General features: G+C 37.6%; 1 protein-coding gene across 3 annotated transcripts in view; it reads left to right on the top strand.

The window, feature by feature from the left end:
- Positions 1 to 604: 604 nt before the first annotated feature.
- The window catches only part of CFAP69 (cilia and flagella associated protein 69), a 28210-nt gene continuing 6682 nt past the window's right edge, over positions 605 to 22132 (top strand). Inside the window, exons 1-19 of one of the 3 annotated variants that reach the window (XM_074573432.1) lie at positions 605 to 805; positions 1099 to 1161; positions 3090 to 3155; positions 4204 to 4313; positions 6265 to 6341; positions 7764 to 7862; positions 8570 to 8719; positions 8844 to 9021; positions 9995 to 10118; positions 12681 to 12729; positions 12814 to 12935; positions 13431 to 13647; positions 14508 to 14672; positions 15928 to 16046; positions 16503 to 16621; positions 17682 to 17763; positions 18745 to 18937; positions 19549 to 19686; positions 21915 to 21991. In XM_074573432.1, coding sequence (XP_074429533.1) covers positions 605 to 805; positions 1099 to 1161; positions 3090 to 3155; positions 4204 to 4313; positions 6265 to 6341; positions 7764 to 7862; positions 8570 to 8719; positions 8844 to 9021; positions 9995 to 10118; positions 12681 to 12729; positions 12814 to 12935; positions 13431 to 13647; positions 14508 to 14672; positions 15928 to 16046; positions 16503 to 16621; positions 17682 to 17763; positions 18745 to 18937; positions 19549 to 19686; positions 21915 to 21991 — 2349 coding nt within the window. The remainder of the gene's footprint in view (positions 806 to 1098; positions 1162 to 3089; positions 3156 to 4203; positions 4314 to 6264; positions 6342 to 7763; positions 7863 to 8569; positions 8720 to 8843; positions 9022 to 9994; positions 10119 to 12680; positions 12730 to 12813; positions 12936 to 13430; positions 13648 to 14507; positions 14673 to 15927; positions 16047 to 16502; positions 16622 to 17681; positions 17764 to 18744; positions 18938 to 19548; positions 19687 to 21914; positions 21992 to 22132) is intronic. The other 2 variants (XM_074573434.1, XM_074573433.1) reach the window with 2 other exon arrangements.

The following is a 22132-nucleotide window of genomic DNA, read 5'->3' on the forward strand; positions in this document are numbered from 1 at the left end:
TGCTCGCAGCTGAGAGATGCCAGAGCAAAGATAGGGATGAAAACCGAGCAAGTAGAAAACATCAAAATCCCTTTATGCTTCTGCCCTTATTACTTTCCAGGCATGAGTTACCCATTTGGTATGGGTGTATGCAGAGAAAAGATTCCTATCCCCCTCTTCCCCACAGCCAGGCTACCCCAGGCAGGGCTGTCCCATCCGTGCTGGCATTTGTCACGGCGGTCTCTCGTGGTGCATTTTTCCATGGTCCGAAGACACAGATCGACCAGCCTCTCTGCTCCAGCTCCCCAGAAAGTGGGGGAAGCCTGCACAGGGCTGGGGAAATGGTTTTCTCCCTCAAGATGCGTTTTATAAGAGGGCATGAAATGGCAGGGCGGAGGAGGGTTTAAAACATGGCTGTCCCCGCAGCGGGGTAGAGATGTAGCACCGGCAGGAGGGGCAGGACTGGGGCTTGCAGGCCGGGGTGGGGGGCCCGGGGCCCGGCTGCCGACACACCGCCGGTCCCCACAGGCAGCTGCCCGCCGCCCCGGGGGGTGCCGCCGGGCGGGCGGGGGGACGCAGGAGAGGCCCGGGCCCCAGCGGCGGGAGGCGGCACCGCCCCGCTCCCATGGCAACGTCGCGGGGCCGCGCTGCTGCCGCGGGCGGTGGCGGCACCATGTCCTCCCTGGCCGAGCCCCCGGCCTCACGGGCGCCCTCTCGCTCTCCGGCCCGCACCCCGGCGCTGTCGCCGGCCTCCGGCCCCTCTCGCTGCGGGGGGGAGCGGCGCAGGAACGCCTCGGATGCCGGCGTGGACCTCGGCGCCGTCCAGGTGAGCTCCCCCGCCGGCCGGGAGGCGCTGCCCGGCTCTGGCCTGGCCGGGCCGGGCCTGGCCTTGTCCTGGCTTGGCCTTGCTTGGCTTGGCTTTGCCTGGCCTGGCCGGGCCGCTGCCTCGGGCTGAGAACAAGCCCCAGTTTGTGCTCCACACACAGCCTGGATTTACCTGTCCGTGGGTAGACTGATGTTGGTTCAACAGGATGCTTTTATGTTTTAAGGTTTAAGCACTTTTAAAGTACAGTCTAAAAAAAAAAAAAAAAAATAAAATTAAAAGTGTGACTTTTCCAGGAGACACAGTTGAGATCAGTGGATTTGAATCACGTCATCAAACTACTCGAAGATTCAGACTCAGTAAGTAAGGCTGATACCTCATTATTTCAGTTGTGCAAGTAGTAATGTGGCTTAGAAAAATGTTTTATACAATTACTTTAGTACCTGCCCTAAACAGAACCATAGAATAGTTTGGGTTGGAAGGGACCTTTAAAGGCCATCTAGTCCAACCCCCCTGCAATGGGCAGGGACATCTTCAAGTAGATCAGGTTTCTCATGACCCTGTCCAACCTGACTTTGTACATTTCCAGCGATGGGGCATCTACCGCCTCTCTGGGCAACCTGTTCCAGGGTTTCACCGCCTTCATTGTAAAAAATTTCTTCCTTCTATCTAGTCTAAACCTATTCTCTTTTAGTTTAAAACCACTACTCTTTGTCCTATTGCAACAGGCCTTGCTGAAAAGTCCCTCCCCATCTTTCTTATAAGCCCCCTTTAAGTACTGAAAGGCCACAATAAGGTCTCCCTGGAGCCTTCTGTTCTCCAGGCTGAGCAACCCCAACTCCTTCAGCCTGTTCTCACAGCAGAGGTGCTCCAGTGCTCGGATCGTTTTTGTGGCCCTCCTCTGGACCCGCTCCAACAGGTTCATGTCCTTCCTTTGCTGAGGATTCCAGATCTGGACCCAGTACTCCAGGTGGGGTTTCACAAGAGCAGAGTAGAGGGGCAGAATCACCTCCCTCAACCTGCTGGCCACAATTATTTCGATGCAGCCCTGGATGTAGTTGGCTTTCTGGGCTGTGAGTGCACATTGTTGGCTCATATTCAGGTTTTCATCCACCAACACCCTCAAATCCTTCTCCCCAGGGCTGTTCTCAATCCCTTCATCCCCCAGTCTGTGTTTGGGATTGCCCTGACCCAGGTGCAGGACCTTGCACTTGGCCTTCTTGAACCTCATGAGTTCAGGCCCACAGGCCAACTTCTTGAGCTTGTCCAGGTGGTACTGGTTGCTGGGGCTACAGAACACAAAGCTGAAGTATTTGTACTGGTATTTGAATACTTCTTCTGAAGATGGTCATTGTAATAGAGAATGGAATCAATGATGTTTTATATTAAAAATATATATATATATAACCCAGTGCATCCTCACACAGGCTCTTTTTAAAAAAAAAACAACAAAACAAAACAAAAAAAAACAACCCCAAAGCATGAGGATTTGAAAACTAGATGTGCAAAATTTCTAGCTTATCTGGCTTATCAGAAACAAATCTGGCTTTATCTAAAACAAAAACTTGATTAAACATACTACGCTTGAAGTTAGTGTCCCTGCAGAGAAGTAGCTTGCGTCCTTTTTTCCCCCTTTTTGATACAGGGCTAATAGAATAAGCTTAACGTCTGCAGAAAAATGTGTTGGATGATATTGTTTACAGCTTCTCTAGAGAGTATAAGATATATGATAAAATGCCCTTAGGATTCTGGGCTTGTAGATTCCTGAAACAACTTTCTGGCCTGCCTCAAGTTGCTGCGCTCTTGCCCAGCATGGAGGTGCTCAGAAGAGCTGGAATGAATGCTGCTTATCACTGACACACCCTGACATATCCTCACTTCACTTGTTTTCAACTTTGAATTTGCAGACCGTTTCCTAGTGGTGGCAGAGCTCCACCCTAAGCCACTTAGACCTACATTTTTACCCATTTATGTCATGTGTGACATAGGTTTGGTTTTCTTAGTTGTCTTTCACAGAATCCCAAGGAATTTAAGCGAAAAAGCCCACGCATTTGAACAGAAGATAGTTTTTAAAAGCCTTTTCTGTTATAAGTGCAAACTCCATACTTAGAAATGAGGCTTGATCAAGGAGCTAATCCTGCTGCAAAGCACTTTCAGAATTTCATTGTGTCTTGTGATTTTTAAACCCGGTTTCCACTTTCATTTAAACTTGAAAGGGGATAAACATAAGCATTTATGTTCTAAGGCAAACTGCAATTAAAACCTGCTTTTCATTCTTTCACTTAAGAAAGATTTGGAACGAGAGCAGCTGAAAACTCTCAAGAAGGTAGTCAAGCGTTTTGAAAATGGGCTTGTATCCTTTTTGCCAGTGTAGAATTCTAAAGTTATGGTATTTTATGTATAATAGTCTGACTTTTCAGCAAAGCATTTTATGATGTGCTGTGCTTCCACATGGAGAGCAGCGATGGTCCACGTATATTCTCATCATTCACCTTTTTGTGCGCACATAACCAAGGTTGGTAGGTTAGCAAGATTCTTGGATGCTGGATTCGTTTGCTACAAAATTCAGTAGAGGCTTCTCACCTGTACAGTGGTTGAAAGTGTTCAAAATGTAATTAGTGCTCTTTCAACTCAGAGTAGACAAGCATAGTAATTGTCACTACTTAAGAAGCAGCAGATAAAATAGCAATGACTTCCAGTGAGGAGACATTATAGAGAAAAATAAAGTCAGACTGATTTCCAACACTTTTTTTCATATTTACAGTACAAATTGAAAGGCTTCCAATAATTGGAAGTACTAGGGAGGGTGTGGGCATATGGAAATACAGTTCAGCTAATTGCCACAGTGATTTAAGCTACCACATTACTTCACAATTGAGTTGTTGCTAAGTACTTACAGGCAGTTTCTATGAGTCAGTGGATTGGTAGTAACTTCTCAGTCTCAGTAATCTGTTCAATTTTAATCTTGTGCCTCTGCCCTAAATGAGATAATCTCAATACGTGTTTGGGTCCAGATTTTCAAATTTTAATTAGTCATTTGGGACTAGAGTGGAAAACAATTCAAACACCTCAAGGCTGTCTCAGAATTTAGATAGGTAAGTCTGACACTGTGATGTAAAAATTTTTGATACTATATTTTTAGATATTCAGTGCTGAACTTCCATCGAATTCAGCTGATAAGAAAGCTGAATCAGATTTGCAAGGGTTGTACTTCTGTAAAAGTAAGGCTGCTTTGAAAAGCCTAAGTATTGACTCATATGCTTCATTTTAGACATCTAACTTTGAAAGCATTGGCCTTGTTTTTTCTTGGTTGCGTCTTTGAAGTATGATGAATACAGTTTTCAACTTCTTATTCTGATTCGTAGCAGTACAATATGATTTCCTTAACTTTAAATTAAAAGCCCCTTAAGGATTTAGAACAAATAATTGAAATTCTTAACCTGTGTGCAGAAAAAATGAATGAACAAGAAGCTTTCACTGAGCCTTTATGTGAACTTATTAAATTATGTGGGTACGTACTTCATCCCTTCTTTTAGAGATTTAAACAATGCTTATTAACATGTTCATACATTTTCTAAGGCAACTGACATATCCATACAGCATCTGTCTGCAAGGCATCTATATCTGCAAGGCATCTATTATATCACCCTTCCTTTTCATGAGCTGTTTTCCTTGAGTTCAATTTCCGTTGGCATGAAAGAGGAACTCATTTTAGCAGTTCAGTGTCTGTGGAGCTACATATTACGTCATTCAAAACTGGATTGTAATTGTCTCCGGCTTGCTTGGAAGCAAGATTCCCCAAGGTGTCTTAGTGCCTGAGTAAGCTGTTTGGGGACTGCTGGCCTCAAAAGATTCAGCAGCTAGCTCTTCCTGAGGTATGTTTTGCTGTTTCAAACAAGCTCTCTAAGTAAGTTTAAAAACCTGAGGTGACACAAAGACATTTTAATACCTGAAGGTAAGCTTTATGAAATGACAAGCAGAAGAGAAAGATCCACAATTGGAGGATTTAGGGGTTGTAATTACTTTTAAAGCATATTTCATGAACTTTTGGGCATCTTCGTTGTCATACTGTACTTTAAATTATTTGTAGAATAGAATTTAGGTGTTATCCGTACTTGTCAGTAGTTTTCTCCTCCTCGATAATTTAAGTTACTTATGGAATGCTTGTAACTACAGTTACTCCTGTATTTAATTATAATTGGAGAGAATAAGGAAGAGAAAAATTATGTCAGACAGAAAATGAGTCACATAGTAAACCAGATATTCAAATAGGTTTTTACATAGCTTCCTCTCATCTGTTAGGTTTAATAAACTCATAGAACTCAGCTGAATCTTTTAGTTCCCAGAGCACCATCAGTTGTACTGCTTTCCTTTGCTGCCACGCAGTGGAGAATGAGAAAGTACGTAATGAAGTTTCATTTTCTTCAGTGTCTGGCAGAAGCATGACAAAACTGAGAATGAGTGTATAAAGTCGATAAAAAGTAGTTGTGAGTAAGACTTTTCGTCTCTTACAGCAGTTCAGCAATAATTGTGGTGTCTGCAATGAATATATTTTGGAAGATTGCACCTTTGGGTTTTGCCTTGGAAATTCCCCCACAATTCATTACTACTTCATGTGACAGAGAATCCTATAACTAGAGGGAAGGGCTGTTATTTAAAATTTCCTTTCAGATACTAGAACTCCTGCAGTAAAATTTTCCACTCTTTCATAACTGCTTCTGTTTACCTGTCTTGTTCCCACTTTTTTTTCAAGGTCTGTTTCTTTTTTTTTTCCCCCCATTTATTCCATTATTTGCTCTCGCCTTTCTTTTTCTCTGGCAATGTTTACAGAGGTAAACCGACCGGAAAGCTGCTTTTACACCACGAGCTGCAGAGAACTTAGCCTAATACTGTAATGTTTACTGTTAGAGAATTTTTAGCACTTACATGTTTATGTCATATCTAAGTACTTTGCAGATGATATTGAATATTTCTTAATATCCTGTTTTTAAAAATAAATATGTCGTTGGGCTATTTGGAGTCAGTTTATTGGATTTATTTTTATCCATTTCAAGAGGTCTTGCCCAGGACTATGATCCTTTTTTTCCATCTCTGCACATGTCTATGCATAGTCTAGCTCTGCAATAGCCTGATAGTGCCTAGGTTCCAGGATTTAATCTTCCACATTTAAATGACATTTGTTTATTCAGTATTTCTTATTGCACTACATATGAATTATGAAAATCTTATCCATGAACATGTATCACTAATTGCCAAAATGTAATTGCCAGATTACAGAACAGGAACTTTCAGTGTAGAATCAGCATTGTAAAGACTGTATTTGTCCTGGGAAAAGTGTCTTTATTTGCAAAACATGTTAAGGAAGAAGAGAAAAGCTATGAAGCTTTTCTGGTGAGTGGATTAAAGTGTTCTTCTGCAGGGTTTTAGGCATAGTTGTAATAGTTTTAAATTTCATTTTGCAGGTTACCATTTCAAAAAAAGAAATCATCTGATGAAGTAAGCTATTCTGTGGCAGTTTCAAAATCCATTGCACAACTGGGTGAGTGTAAACTGATATGCCACAATAAAATCATTATTATGCCATAATAAAATCAACTGTATTAGTAACGTGATTTTAATTGCTTGTTACCTCCTCAGCAAATGTAAGTAATTTCTTTCAATTATTCATTCAGTCCTCTGTGCTTTTTAGTATTAGAAACCATTCTTATTTTGCTGTGCAGCTAACCTGCAGATTAGCTAGCAGAATTACCTATTTGCCAGTGTCAGAAGCTATGTGAGATAACTTTATTAGTACAGCTGAAGAACTAAACCTGTCTATAGACTGTTTCATTTCATTTTGCTCTGAGAAACTGGGGAGTTACGATAAACACTGAAGCCTGGGATGAAGGGAACCTTTATCCTTCCTGCTTTTTTTGAAACCAAGTGGAAGAAACAAGTGAGAAACAGTAACTCCTGACTGCTAGCTCAAACCTTCAAAACCCAAAACCCCAAGACCTAACACCTAAAAAGGCAAAATACGTGCCAATTTAGTGCCATGCCTTACTAGGAGTAGTAGTTCCTGACTTCAGCCTCCTGCTGCATCTGAGCCGTGAGCTTGTATCTTTCAGAAATCTGTTTTCAGAGAACTGTTGAGGAAACAGTGTCAAAGTCATGTCTTAATGACACTGGACCTTTTAGTACCAAAATATCTTCTTATGACCTTGCATGTCACATTTTTGATTTTCAAAGAAAATATTGCAAGCACTGTAGGTCAAAAAGGATTCAGAATAGAGCAGGAGTGATATATCAGCTCACTTTATGGTAAGATTTAAATGGTAAAGAGACAGCACAATCAGCCTGTCACATATGAAAAAAAGATTATCTTTGAAATGGGTGAGAAAAAAATATTTTTAGAAGTCTTTTTTTTCACAGGTCCAAATAGATAGCAGAATGGCCTCCTGGTTTCGGATAGTTCCAGATTCTCTTTAGAGTAGCATGTCCAAAAAGACACTAAAATCTAAAAGATTGTTTATATTATCTATGTTAGGCACTGGTAGCTCTCAATGGAATATTCTTTGTCTTGTGGGAAAAGGATCTCTTTCTGTGCTCCCTTTATGTCATATCATGTCTGCTAGAAGAAGAGTTTCTGACATGGTAATGATGACAACAGCCTAGTGTAGTAGCTTGCTTCTGAATTCCACAACTTCTGGAATAACATCCAGTCTCTTATAAGGCTCTGTAGCCATAAACAGAGGTGGTCACTTTTTGATTAACCTTATGCTACTCCACCAAGACCCCTTTGTCCTCTTCAGTGTGGTAGTCCTGTCCCTTGAATATTTTATAATGAAACTTTGCATGAAATGACAGATTTGTAGGGGGTATGACTAAAGGAAACACTAAATACTGTGAATAGATGTTTTAAGATTGCTTTCTAAAAAAATTATAAACTTTTTAAATTGCCTTTTTTTTTGGTTTCTGACAGGTTATTTGATGAGGGTGCCAAGCTCTCAAGTTAGAATACAAATCTGTAAGTGTATTGTTAGCTTTTATAATACGGAGCTACCGAGAAAGCTACTTTCAGGTAAAGCACAGTATTTTCAAGTGTCAGAGTTTATGCTTAGTTAAAACTCATTTCACTATGTACATTATCTGCATTTATTGATCCTGCATTTCATGTCATTTAATATATATATTTTTAAGCTATTTAAGATAAACTTTACTTTCATTAGGTAGCATATATAAATATAAATTTATTTTCTTGGTGCTTTCCCTTCCCCCATAATTCAGTAATGAAATACAATTTGCATATGCATAGACAAAAGTAAAAACAGGGACACATGAGAAAGTCAAGCTTATAAATCAAAGGTTGGATTTGTGTATTTTGAGTAATACAGTAATAAAAAGCATTACTTCTGTAGTGAATAGACTACAGAAGAGAACTAGGTTCTCTGCACCAACAATTTACTGCGTGACCTGAAGAAGGTTTTTCACATCTCTATAACCCTGCTTGTTCTTTCATTCTGTAAATTCTAGGAAGCAATTAATTTGTTTATATTGCATTTTAGTCTTCTTGAGGATAAGTCGTCTGAATATGTTTTAGGCGCTATTAATACTCAGATATAAGAAAAACAGCTCGTTGTTTATTAATTTTTTTTTTCAATTGGTCTTATGACTAAGGAAATATGATACTCAGTTCTCAATCCGTTCTTGAGAAAGGATGAATATTTTATGAAGTAACCAAAATTCTGCATATTTACTGCATTATAACTAAAGCTATTGTATGTGCAGGTTACCAGCCAACAAGTGCAAACTATAAAATTCAGATGGCTGAATTAGGAGGATTAGCAGAAACTCTTGTTTTGTCACTAGCATTAGTTGAAAATCAACTTACTGAGAAGTTGTGGGTACTTAAAGCTCTCCAGCATCTCTCCAGCTCTGGTTAGTATAAACAGTTCTTTTAACAGTCTCATTACCTCTGTTCTTAGATCATTTGTTCTCTGAACATGCCTGAAACAATTACTGACCTACAGGGAATTAATTATTCAGATTTTCATAATTTCAGGAGTAAATTGCAGACTTATGATGAAGGCCCAAGCAGCTAGCAGACTCTGTTTGTATCTAAATGGTGTTGATCCCTCAGGACAGCTGGTGTTCCGCTCCTCAGAAATCCTATGGAACCTGTTAGAAAACACCTCAAAGGAAGAAGTTATTAATCAGCTCAGTAGCTTGGAATGTGTACAGTAAGTACAGGGAAGCATTTTATGAGTTAGTATTGTAATTTTGGAGACATCAAAAGCATTGCTATTGTGTAGCATTTTGTTTGAAATGAATCGAGAGAAAATACAAAAGGGGAATGGGGGTTTCTCATTAAGTCTTCATTAAGTTTTCAGTATTAACACATCAGATTCTCCAAAATGGAAGCACTACTGGATCAGACCTCGTAGCCAAGCAGCCCATGATTTAGCCCCCTCCGGCATCTGTTTCTGTTATCAAGTTAGATGATAGCACTGTGGCCAGGAAATGATAATAACATAAGAGTTGTCTGCCAGGTAGCTTACAAACTCAGAGGCCAAGGTCCAGCTAAAAGCACAACCAGTCAACTCCAAAACTGTTTCATTGCATTACAGGGCAATAGGGAGGTCAAGGTGCTGTGCTGCGTAGTGCAGGGAGTGTAGCCCTATCTATTGCTTTGGATGATGAAAAAGTTAATTGCACCATTTTCAAGCTCGTGCTCGGTAGGCCAGTATTACTGCACCATTGAAATGCTTATGTTATAAAATTAGTAGGAAATTCTATGCTATGATATACAAGGCTTAGTTTTAGATCCTCTGCTGGAGTAAATAACAGGTTCTCCCTTAGCGCGTTACAGTGGTTTAACTATTTAGGATCAGACCATTTCTTCTCAATAATCATTCAACAACATCCAGTTACATGCTTGAATAAATATTATGTCTTAATAATAATTTTTAATTAATTATAACACATACAGTGGCAGGTGCAATTTGTAATACCTGCACCTTGTGTATATGCTTAATATGGATGTTCAGTGGTACACATAAGAATCCATTTTGTAATAAAGTTTCAAGTTATTTCTTTTGCAGTTAAACACTAAGGCTTTGAAAAATATGATGCTGAATGAAGATTCATATACCTAGAGCTGTCTAAAATTAGAATATGAAAAGAAAGATAAAATGCATTTCATTTTCTTTTAAGTGCTCTGAAAGACGTTTTTGTAGACCTTCTCATGCATGGTTTCCGGCATTATGATCGTCAGCTACGGAATGACCTCTTGGTGATTGCCACATTACTAGCTGAAAACCCTGCAGCACCTATGATTGTAAGTATCTATAGTTATATTCCAGAGACTAATAAATTCTCCTTTGCTATTGTATACTCAGTATTTTTCCCCATTAAGGTTCTAGTATTTGTTCTACTCTGTCTCCAGTGCCTTCCACTTTCTTAGATTTGCTGAGCAAGAAACCATTTTTCTTTCTGCAGTTCCCCTTATCTGAAAGAGACTTCAAATCTGTAGGTGATTAGCCTGGAGTGCTAGCATCAACCTTATTTAATACTTAGGAAATTACACTAACACCATTAACGTGCTAAAGTTAACATTAAATCCTGTATTCTTGTAGAATTCTCAGATGTGCCATTCTCTTACAATGAGTTTTGCACTAAATCTCATTTGTTGTTTGAAGATGTAGGAATACAGGCTGTATTCAGATGGCGCAAATTCAATTGAAGTATCTGTGCCTCATAACCAGGAACAAGAAGGGTCCTCCAAAAATCATCTCAGAAGCTCTAAATAAGATACAGAAAAAATAATTATTTAGATCCAGTTAATAGAGGCACATCAGTTCTTTCTAAGACTAGGTCACATAAATGCAGTCCAGAATGCACTACAATGACTTGCCTAAAAAGTAGATGACTCATTCTTCTGTAATATTCCAGAATTTTTATGAGGAAACTGCAGAGAAATTAATAGATGTTAATATTCTTTTACTCTTTTGTTTTACAGTTGAGATTTAGAACTGTAAATGAAGTTGTGACATACATACTGAATAATTAAGCAATCAAATTCCTATAGATCTATTGGCTGTTCAGGAATGGATTACTTTCAGGAAATTAATTTCTCAACTTGAGTAGAAGTTTCACAATTGGCTGTATTACTAAATAGTTTTTATAGTGTGTAATGAAGATTACAGATTTTTCGTTCAAGCTTTCCATTTTATCACTAACCATTATGAAATGTGTGTTATACTATTGCAGCAACATGTGTGATATCTAAAATATTCAAATTATTTATCTGGCAGTGGAAAAGGGCAGTTTTTCCTACAAGATAAATAACTAGGCCACATTATTTTAATTCCCTATACCAGAACGAAGAAAAATTGTTTCAATGCAAGGAGAAAATAAAAATGTTTTCATTGAGTTTCTGTATTCTCAGCCTCCCTAGAGATTTTACTTTACTCGTGGAGATAAGCTATAAGGTATAAATATCAAGTAGACAAAAACGTTAACATTACCATTGAATCCTGCCTTGTAGATAATACCAAAGAAATTTTCATCAGAATGTTCTCTTTTTTTCGTAATATACTATCCAAGCAACTTCAGAAAAGCCTTGTATTAACGTAATTCAGAAACCAGCACAGGAATCTGGGCCTTTGAAAAAGAAAATTATTTTCTTATCACAAGTAAACTGGAAAATATATGTAAAGTAAAGCTTATAATGATATCAATTATGATTATCTCTGTGTTAGAACAACACTGTCTGATAATTCCTTACTAGTTTCCATCAGAATTTAGTACTGCACTAATCAGCAAGGAGAAATCATTAATAAGTCTTAATATTGTTTTTTTATTTAACCAATTTGCAATGGCTTTGTACAGAGAATATAGATACCATAGAGACAAAAGTTAATAGGCCATATAGTTGTGTACTTCAATATTTTATTTAAAATTACTTTTGCAATATTTTTCTGATTGTTAAAGTCATTTGGGTGTGTGCAAACTTCCAGAGCTAGACCAAACAAATCTGAGCCCAGCTTTTTGAGGATGCATCTAAAAAGTCGCTGCAAAACTAATAGAACCGCTTGATTTCTGTGAGGATGTCTGTGTAGTCTTTTGTGAACGCTGCTCCTGTTGGGAGCTGGTGGAAAGCTCTGTGGTGGCTTTACCAGAGTACTGAGGCCAAGCTAATGTATTTGTTGCTCAAGAAGAGCAATGTCCTGGTAACCATGGCTTCTAATCACTTCAGAAACAAAGCTGTTTTGCCTCTAGTACGCTGCATAGACACCCCCTGGCCTTAGTCCTATCCGTAGTTATATTAGGCATAATTGTCCTTCTGTTTTCTCTCCAAGAGCTGTGAATGACAAGATTATATTTTCAGAATTTTTAACATGTAATATTTGTAAATGCCTGTTGCTCATACATGCAGTTTTCATGTGCTTACTTGTAAATGCACAAGTATGAAGTTGAATATTCAGTGTATTAGTACACACAACTGAAGGCACAAAATTGTACGTACTGATGACCCTGATGTATAAACTTACACATGCATAAATGCATTTTAAAAAACACAACTCTAACAGTACTGAGCATACGGTTTTCTTGTGAGGTAGATTATAGTACTGAATACACGTGTTTGGGACTTCCCCATATGGGTTCAGACTTGTACTGAACGAGACATGGGTTTAACTGATCGTACCCTTAGGACTGTAGTTAGTATTGTACAATGTCCAAATGGTTGATCTCTTCTTTGATATAATTCTGTTTATTCTGCCATAGGATACATTAAAGTCTGTGTTCTGAAGAAAAAAGCAAACCTAAAATTAAATCATAAGTCTTAATTTCACTGCAATTTAATTTAATTAATGTATGTTTTTTGAATGCCTATTAGGAAAGTGGATTTACAAAGCTGTTAATAGTACTTGCAACATTTACTGAAGGTAAGAGATTTCATACTGCATAATAATACTATTTTTACTTTTAGTTATGATTTTTTTGTAACTTATCTGCAATTTCCTTCATAGTTAAAATTCCCAATCCCTTGGTAAAAGGTCTTAAACTTACCTACTCTTATGAGGACTTCGAGATGAAGAAGTTACTATTTAATGTAATAGGAGTCTTATCTAAAGACCCATGTGCTGTACCGGTAAGTTGTAACAGAACACAACATACAGTAAGTGCCGGGGGGGGCGGGGGGGGGGAGGTGAAAAGAATCGCAGGAATATTGTTTAGCTGTCCATCTGGCATAGTCCAGTAGAATGAAATCAGCTGTCTTCAAATCAAGAACTTACTTATACATAGCTTCAGACCAAGTCCCGCTGTTTGAAAGCAGCATACAGTTTCTTGTTTAGAAAAGTTACAAACCCAGATCATGCTACAAAAACTAGCTGACAAGTGAATGCAAAGCATTATTGAAATACATGTGAAGAACATAATAAAGTTTAACAACCCACAGTCTGTGGGAATGCTACAGAATATAAACAGAGTTTGTCTGTACTTGTAGCATTCATGACACACTTTCTCAATAAAAAATAATTTTCTTAGTGTAGGACAGATAAAGTTGACTCATTGCTTTAGATTTTTCTTATTTGCATGTGAAACCTGTAAGCTGTCTCTCTCTCTCTTTGTCTTGACTCTGCAGCTTCTCAGTGAAAATGATGTGATGCCAGCTTTGCTTTATTATGTAAAACCAAATCAAAAGCCTGGATTTCATGACTGGTCGGCTGCCCAATATGAAGAATTACAGCTTCATGCAATTGCTATTTTAGCTTCAGTGGCTCCCTTTTTAGTAGATAAATATTTGTCCTGCCAGGCAAATACGCTTCTCCTTGTGTTTCTAGAATGGTGTGTAGGCCAAGGTCAGTAGACGCTCATGGCTTTCATAAACAGTAACCTCAAAACACAACTCAGCTTTCTTTGGCGGAAAGAAAAATGTAAAAATCGTGAAGTCAGAATTACTCTTTTTCAATAGGTCACTTAGGAAACTGATCTTTCTAAAAAAAGACCATCTTTTTTTTTTTTTCTACTGAAGGGATAAGTGGATGCCCCATTCCCTGTGTACCGCTGTATTGATATTCCTTCAGTTGTGGGCAGCCACACATCTCTACTGCCTGTGTTTTAAGCTTTTCAGAAACACCTATTGTGGCAACAAGTCCAACCAGTAATTCCTGCCATGAGGCAGGATGCGTAAACTCAAGCTTAGAGCTGCACACAGTAAGACAGCTTCTGGACTAAAGCTGTCTTTGGCCATCAGCTAAGAGTATGGGCTAAGCGAAAAAATGACTAACTGCACCCAGTTTCATGGACTGGTTTTCTGGGGATGGGTAGTTTTTTGTCATAAAACTGATAAGTTTTCCTAGGAAGAACTTTTCATTTGGGTCTAATGGAGATCAAAAGGTTGATGTTACATGTCATTCTAGAGGAGATATTTTGAGTTTTTGAGACTGCTTTTAATGTAGTAAGGTTAAAAAAATTGTAATAATTTTAAACGTTCACCAAAAACATGCCTTTCTTATGAATGTAAAAAGTATAGCCTTACACAGAAAGGCTTATTACTCGATGGTTTTAAACAAGAAGCCTTTCCAACACTAAGGGATTTGGTTTGTTTGGTTTTAGGCTGCTTACACTGCTAAGCCTTTTTTTTCCTTTTCCTAAGCACATTATTATGCTGAACATACACTGTCTGCCAAAAAAAATATTCATTGTGATTGCTCCACAGATCCTTTCTTTGGTCAAGGTAACAGTTTCCATGGGACAGGTGGTCGTGGCAACAAACTTGCACAAATGCGCTACAGCCTGAGGGTGCTGAGATCTGTTGTGTCCCTTTATGATGATGCTGTGAACCTTAATTTGTGTGACCAGGGAGCAATTAGCCAGCTACTAGGTAAAGCACAGTTTATATTGCTGTACTTAAATTAGTGCATTTCTGTTGACACTAAGAACATTCATGCGTTTTTGTGTGCTGTGGTTTTAATGCGTTACTCTGACTGTTGAAAAACCAAAAAACTAAAACAATTAATCCAAGATGTAATTAATTTGATTTTGAATTTTGTTACACTTTAACACACAGAATTGAAGGAATTAAGCAAAACAGACAGCTGTAAAAGCCTAGGTGTATAATTTCAGAGTGAAAACTGCCCCTCCTCTCGTTCATTGTACTGCATTTGTTACATCATGTTTTCATTGTGATAGCCCCTAGGAATTGCAGCCATGAGTCTTGTTCTACCTAAGTCTGTTATGATATTGCATTCCACAACTCCTCTTTCTTTAAAGTAGAAGAAAATTAATAAGACTTTACTTTTATATGAATAACATTATGAAGAATAAAAGCAGAATAAAACTGCTTAACCATTGGTCCTGCAATTTAGAGCATTTTCATGTTCAGTAACACATACCTACTGTTACATTCTGTCACACACTGGTTTAAGTTCTATTTGGATATGGTTTAGTGGGACTTGGCAGTGTTCGGTCTATGGTTGTACTCTATAGTCTTAAAGGTTTTTTCCAACTTAAATGATTCTATGATTCTATGAATAATTAAAAGTTTCCAGTACTCTGAAAGAATTATACTGGGAGGAATAAATAGGTAAGATTATTTGGAATTCAAAGAGTATGTTCTAGTAGAAAGCCTAGAAATAAAAGATCTTACATCCTCAGTTGAAAATTGAACTGAATGGGATCTTTCACATAGTGGTTCCAAGGCTGATTTTCTCAGCAGTGGTGGCATTTTAGGTCTCTCCCACATTCCCACTGTCAGTACAGATGTTTGTGAGGCTGTACAGTAGAGCAAATCAGTAAGTTCTTTGCCTTTTTCTAAGAGTTGCTTCATTCAGATCGGTTCCCTGAATCCATTGTACTGGCACAATACAAGGGGCAGCACAGAGACAGGAACAAGGGCCTGGAGTAAGGAAAAAGTCAGTGCAAGCTGCTATCGTTAACTGTCACCAAGAGTAAAGTCCATGATACTACAGCATCAGAGTGCTGTGTTAGAAAACACAGGAGATAAAAACAAATAGCATAAGTAGATTCCTTTTAAAATCTCTTGGTGTAAATTTGATTTTTTTTTAAAAACAGCAGCTGTAATAGAGTTCTGACATGTGTATAGGACATTCATGTGTATAAAATATATTCATTTATAGACATCCTAAAGTATGCAGCAAACAAATCTAAAGAGAAAGAAGATGCCATTCTATTGGAAATCGAAGCTGATATATTATTTCTTTTGTCTGCACTCTGTGAAAATGATCTCCACAGAAAGGTATGTATCTTTCTGTCTTGTCATGTGCAGAAAATGTCAAAACGTGGTATATTTTCATTTATAGGATACTGCTTTTTTATTATTAAAAAGCAAATGTCAATTGTAGTTCATTGCTAACATGTCAGGGCTGATAAGTGCTTTCTGTGACAGTGACAGTTAAAATGCAAAATCACTTAGAAATCCACTAGCAAGTGTCTCACCTATTTAATTGCTAATTTACATAATTTTTAAATGACTATTTGAAAGTGTGTTAACGAATGGAATTAGCAGATTGGAAAAACTGAAAATCTCTTTTTCTTACATATATCATAAGGAATATATGCTGCTCTAACAAGTGGGCCAAATTAATTACATTATAAATATTTAAATTTTTCAATTTCCTCTGTATTTTCTTTTATATAGCTATTTAGTAAATATTATTTACGGAACATATTGCTTTAATTAATGTTTCAACAGGAACTCTTCAGCTATGAAGGAGTGGATATACTTATCCCATTCATTCAGATAGATCCAAAGAAGTTATACAGCGGATTAGGCCATAATCGTCTCCTCTTCACTGCACTCGACTGCTTGTGGTTAGTAAAGAAGTATTTTAGTGGCAGTAACTCCTAAAAATGGCAGATCTTGTATTTTAGGTCTGCAGTACTATAGCTTTTCTCTGCACATATAAGGCCTTTTTTCTATTTAAAATGTTTTAAAATCCTTCATACAATTTGACTAATTAAAAATGATACAAAATAAACAGAATATTTTGCACATATTCTCTTCTAAATAAGGGCTCAGTAGGACAGCCTAAGCACCTACATAGCAGTCTAAAACTTTTGAGAGAGGTGTATGGTTAGAGTCTTTAAATAATTTCAGAGAAGTAAACAGAAGGCAAGGATAGACCAATATTGGCTAAAAACTGTGTAAGTAGCAGAAGTAGTATTTGCAAACTGTCTATGTATTGGACTAGAAATTTTTAAAAGATTGCTATCAGTGAACACCAATACATAGGAGGATAAACAAAAGTTAATTTGCTTTAAGGCAGAGGTTGATAAATATATAGAAATCCAACTGATACGTTTGTCTGGGAGAAAAGACTGGGTTCAGTGATGCAGGAAATCCCTTCAGTTTCTGTGCTAATGACCGTAAGTGAGGAAATGAGAGAAGGAAGCAATAGCTCTATGAATGTTGGTTTTATGATCATTTTAAGCTGGGAGAAGCAAACACTGTTGCCAAAAGAAACAGTCTTGCTTGTCTCACCCCCTTGATTCTGCTGGCAGAAATATTCACACAGCCCTGCAATAAGCCAGATCAGGGACATGATCTAGCTAAATTTTAGCCTCTCTTACTGCATTAGTTTTAGTTGAAATCCCTATTCTAATCCAATTCATTGTGAACCTGCCAAATTTCTTGGGCTGCTGCAAGGGAGGTGTGCCACCTGCAAGAGAAGAAAGAGCAGTCAAGTAGGGTATATTTAGCTATACAGTGTAAATGAAAAGGGATGTGAAACATGATTTTTCTACTCCCTGAAGGTACGAAGCATGTCGCATACAAAATATATTTATGCAATTCAGTAAAATAAATGAAATGTTTGTGAAATGTTCTAAAGCATAAAACTGTTTCTGCACAGTGAAATTATTTCTGTTTAAGGTCCTGTGTCATTGGATGCTACATTGCAGAAGATTATTTTCTTGAAAAACAGGGCATTTTTCTCCTTCTGGATTTGTTGGCAGTAGGTATTCTTATTATTGTTGTTACAGAATGAAAGAGCAGTAAAACAACATGGAAAACTGCATATTTTTTAATAGTATCTCCTAGGACTATTATAATACTTACAAAAAGACCAGTGTATGTAATTCCCTGAGATAGGAAGATAATCAAACACCATGATATCCACTCAGAAATGATTGGACAGATTTTCCATGTACCTTTTTTTTAATAATAAGTATTTGAGAGAGGGAGTTTTAAATTTACCAAAAATACACTCTTTTTTAAAAGAAAACCTAAACTATGCTCTTATTTCAGATGGCATCTCTGTTTAGAAAAGCACTTCAGTTCTTCATATTGAAGTTAGTAAGAGCAGAGTTAGTATACACTTCTAGGCTTTAAAAGTTTTGATGTTTAAAGTTACTTCGTACACATATTTTGTATGTATAGCTACTTCTATGAGTCTTGGACATAGAGCTGGCACAGGCATTTCACCTCTCACAACATAAACACACACCTTCCTTGTTTCATTCCCTCCTCATTCTTGCCGGCCTCTGATGCCCTGGTAGTCCGAGGCTACAGACCTTCCCCTACCCTCAGCTGCTGTCAAAAGATCCGGCCACAAAATAGAACAGGTGCTGTGTGGTACCGCTCAGGCACTGCCTTCGGAGTCTTTTCTTACAAAAATAAATCTTGTTAGTAGTACATTCTCAAACATGTAGCCTGGAGGCATGTATTCAAAACCAGTTCTATACACACAGGTATGCGCATCTTACATGATCCTACACTCATTCCACTCATATCCCTTGATTTATAGAACTTCTCATGGCAGGATTTCAGAAACTTGAAAGATTTACAAGTTTATACACCAGTTTTGTTCAAATAGTTGTGATGAAAAGCTTGCAGTTACTTGATTACATATTACATGATTTCTCAATTTTTTTTAAGGTAGACGTCATTGTCTTTCTAACAGTTTAAAACATTTTTTTGTTTTCCCTTCACCAAGTTAAAGCAAAAGAACCTGAGCAATATAATTCTTGGAATCTTGGTTGAATTTTGTGACAACCCTAAAACCCCTTCACACATCAGTACCTGGCGAGGGGAGAAAGATCAAACAGCAGCTAACCTCCTAATACAGTTATGGAGACAGGAGGAGTTGGATCTAGGAGTCAAACGTGATCAATATGGAAGGCTTGTTGGTAAGTCTTATGTTGATTGTAAAACTGTGAGCAGTTCCACTGAATAAGGTAAAACAAAGACAGTATTTGCTTTTGCAGTCTGAAGCCTGATGAAAATATATTACAATACTTACAGCTTTATGCTGTAATTCTTACCAAACCCAAAATACCTTTTATCTATTTCGTTAGAGTCCGGCCACTAGATGGCATTTTCTGCATTAGCTGAGAATGAACCGGGTAATGAACAGAGCCGTGACTAGGACAGCCCGAACAACTTTCCTAATGCTGGACAGTTAAACTACTTAATTTTTTCCACAGACGGCATTGTGTGTTGTTATATGTTGTAAAAAGAAGTAAGAAGAGTCCTATGGTCTTGTAGATCTTTAGTCATCTTGATTAATATTTCCTGGCCCAAATTATGTTCAAACTCCTGGCCAAACTATCAAAATGATTTCCATAGCATACACAAAGACAGAACTGCCTTCTTTTGGAGAAGGCATCACAGAGAAGAATATGTCCGTAGCTGTATGTTAAAGATCCTCATGCTTCCTTACATAGATGGCATTTCCTCTAGGTTTGATAGCTTTGGGAACACCATTCTTCACTCTTGTTTTGTATTTTGAAATTATTAGACATGAAGAGACCTATTGCTAGCAGCTTCCAGAAACAGCAAGAGGTCATCCCCATTCCTGCCAACTGTCCCAGCTTTGCCATCATGGAAATTTCAGAAAACATACGGGCAAAACTTTATTCATTATTATGCAAGCTAGGTAAGCCAAGTGAATTGCCTTGTCAGTGTCATATTTGTCATTGAACTGAATTTGTTCACTGTCAATCAACAAAGTCACCATGAAAAAAAAATATCAAAGGAATCTTTCGAGATACATCAACACTCTGTTATTAATAGATGCTTGCTCATCCTGTTCTTAAAAGTCCCTGTTGCTGGGGATTTCAGGACTTCCTCAGTAGTTTGCTGCCCCTACCATTAGGGAGAGTTTTTCCTAAAAGTAAACCTAAAGTTTGGTAGAAATTTTCTGTAATTTGTTTTACCCCACATAATATATCTTTCACATATTTTAACATTTTTACATTTAATTTTATTTCCCTACATTAAGAAATGCTACTTTCTACAGATGTTACTCACAGATCTCATTTTCTAACGTAATGTCTAGTTGTTCTCCTTGTTTCTTTCTTGAGTCTTTCCAATTGGTTCACATTCTTCCTGATCTGTACTATCCCAAAACTGAATACAGTACTCCAGCAGAAGCCTCGCAGCCAAATAGAACTACATTCCTCATCTTGTAAATAAACATTCTGACATTAATATAACAATTGCTATATTCACAGTGGCATGATACTGTTTGCTCCTTTGACTTAGGATCTTATACAGTCATCTACCATCCTGGATTTGTACAGATGACTATTCCTACATTTAGAATTTTTTATTTGTCCTTACTGAATTCTGTGGATTTAGATAATTTTTCAGATTGGCAAGATTAATTTGCATTCTAATCTTTTCCTTCAAAATGCTGCAGTGTCTCCTAATTCTATGTTGTTTGCATACAATATGCGTACAGATTAGACCCTTGTCTAAATAAAGTCAAGATACATGATAAACTCTTTCACATCTTTGAGATTTCTTATCTGGCTGTAGGCAGAAGCTAAGTTGAATGACATAATTTGTTTTTACTAATTCATGTTGGATGTTAGTGTTTTCACTGTTGCCACTTAACTGCATAAACATTATTTGTTTAATTATTTGTTTCAGCCTTTTTTCAGGAACTGAATTGAACTGATATTCTCTGGCTTCTCCTTTTCCCCTTTTAAAAATAGGCATTATGTTTGTTTTTTCAAGTCCATCCTCCACAGGTTCAAAGATGGTCAGTAACTGTTCTGAGTTGGCTTCAACCAGTTCCCTGGGTAACCTAGAGAACCACCTGGTTTGAAAACATCCTATAGTTTCTCTAATAAACTATAGCCAGTTCTTCCTCTGTTGTAACCCAGGTTCTTACTAATTTTTATTAGTGTTAATTATGTTAAATGTTGGACCACAGCTAAATTCTTTATTAAAGCAAAAAGGCATAAGATTTTGTTCCAGCTTTCTCCTATATTCACATACCTCTTATGTTAGTTATATACATAGTAACATCTCCTGCAAGTACTGAAATGGCAGGAAAGTAAATAATAAAAAAATGGAAAGATTTTTATAGTCTTTTCTCAGCATCTTCCTCTGACTGTAGTCATGCTCCATAACAGCCTATAACATGATGATCTAGAAAACCAGTGTTAATTGGTCTTTATTTATGGTATTTCTGAACTTCAAAACATGATGCAATTACACTTTGGTAGATAGATGCTACATTCCCAGTTACCACACAGATGGTATGATGAAGTCCGGAATGAGATTTGATAGACTATATGGGGTTTGAGGCATAGTCTCAACGACCATACTTCTTTACCTTATTCTTTTACATGTATTATAAACATATTTTTTAAAAGGTGGAGTCGTTATGCTCAAGGCTCAAATCTGTGAGATGGAGGAGACCCTCATTACACAGTTTTGAAACAAAGTACTAGAGACCTCGTAATACAATTCTCCTGTTGGCTACTTCGCAGCTAAAGCAAACTCTATTTGTGCTGAATTGCTTCTTTAGTAACTGTGACCTGTGGGCTCAACTGTTTGTCTGCTTTGACAGAAGATGAAACCCTTACCACAAAAGCATAGCAAATGCAGTACTATCCTGGCTTTCCAGGTGATTGGAAGTTCACTGGAGACACTCATAAGTAAAGAGTTAGTATAGAGTGACTTTATTACAGAGAAAGTAGGTTTTTTATCACAAAAAGCCTGCTCAGGATTAGAAGAGTGACGACTGGTGTACGTGTGATGAAGATTTTGCAGGTGATTATATGACAAATAAGATGGAATCTTTTTTAGAACATTATATTTTAAGATAAATTCATCATGTTGTTAATACTGACATGATTAATATTCCTTTAGGTTTTGAAAACTTACCTGGCCTATCTGCTAAGGATTTTGTCACACTTGCTATCATACGGCGTTATATTGACTTTAAAGTGAGTATTGAGGAAGAAAATATTACTGCTGTATCTGCGTTTGTAAAAATAGCAACTATATCTTAGGATACAACAAACAAATAAACCTTCAAAAGCTGTCACCTGTGTCATAAGTCACCTATAGTTTCACAGAGTGTAAGC

Source organism: Larus michahellis, chromosome 2 (genome assembly GCF_964199755.1).
Source record: "Larus michahellis chromosome 2, bLarMic1.1, whole genome shotgun sequence".
Classification (NCBI taxonomy): domain Eukaryota; kingdom Metazoa; phylum Chordata; class Aves; order Charadriiformes; family Laridae; genus Larus; species Larus michahellis.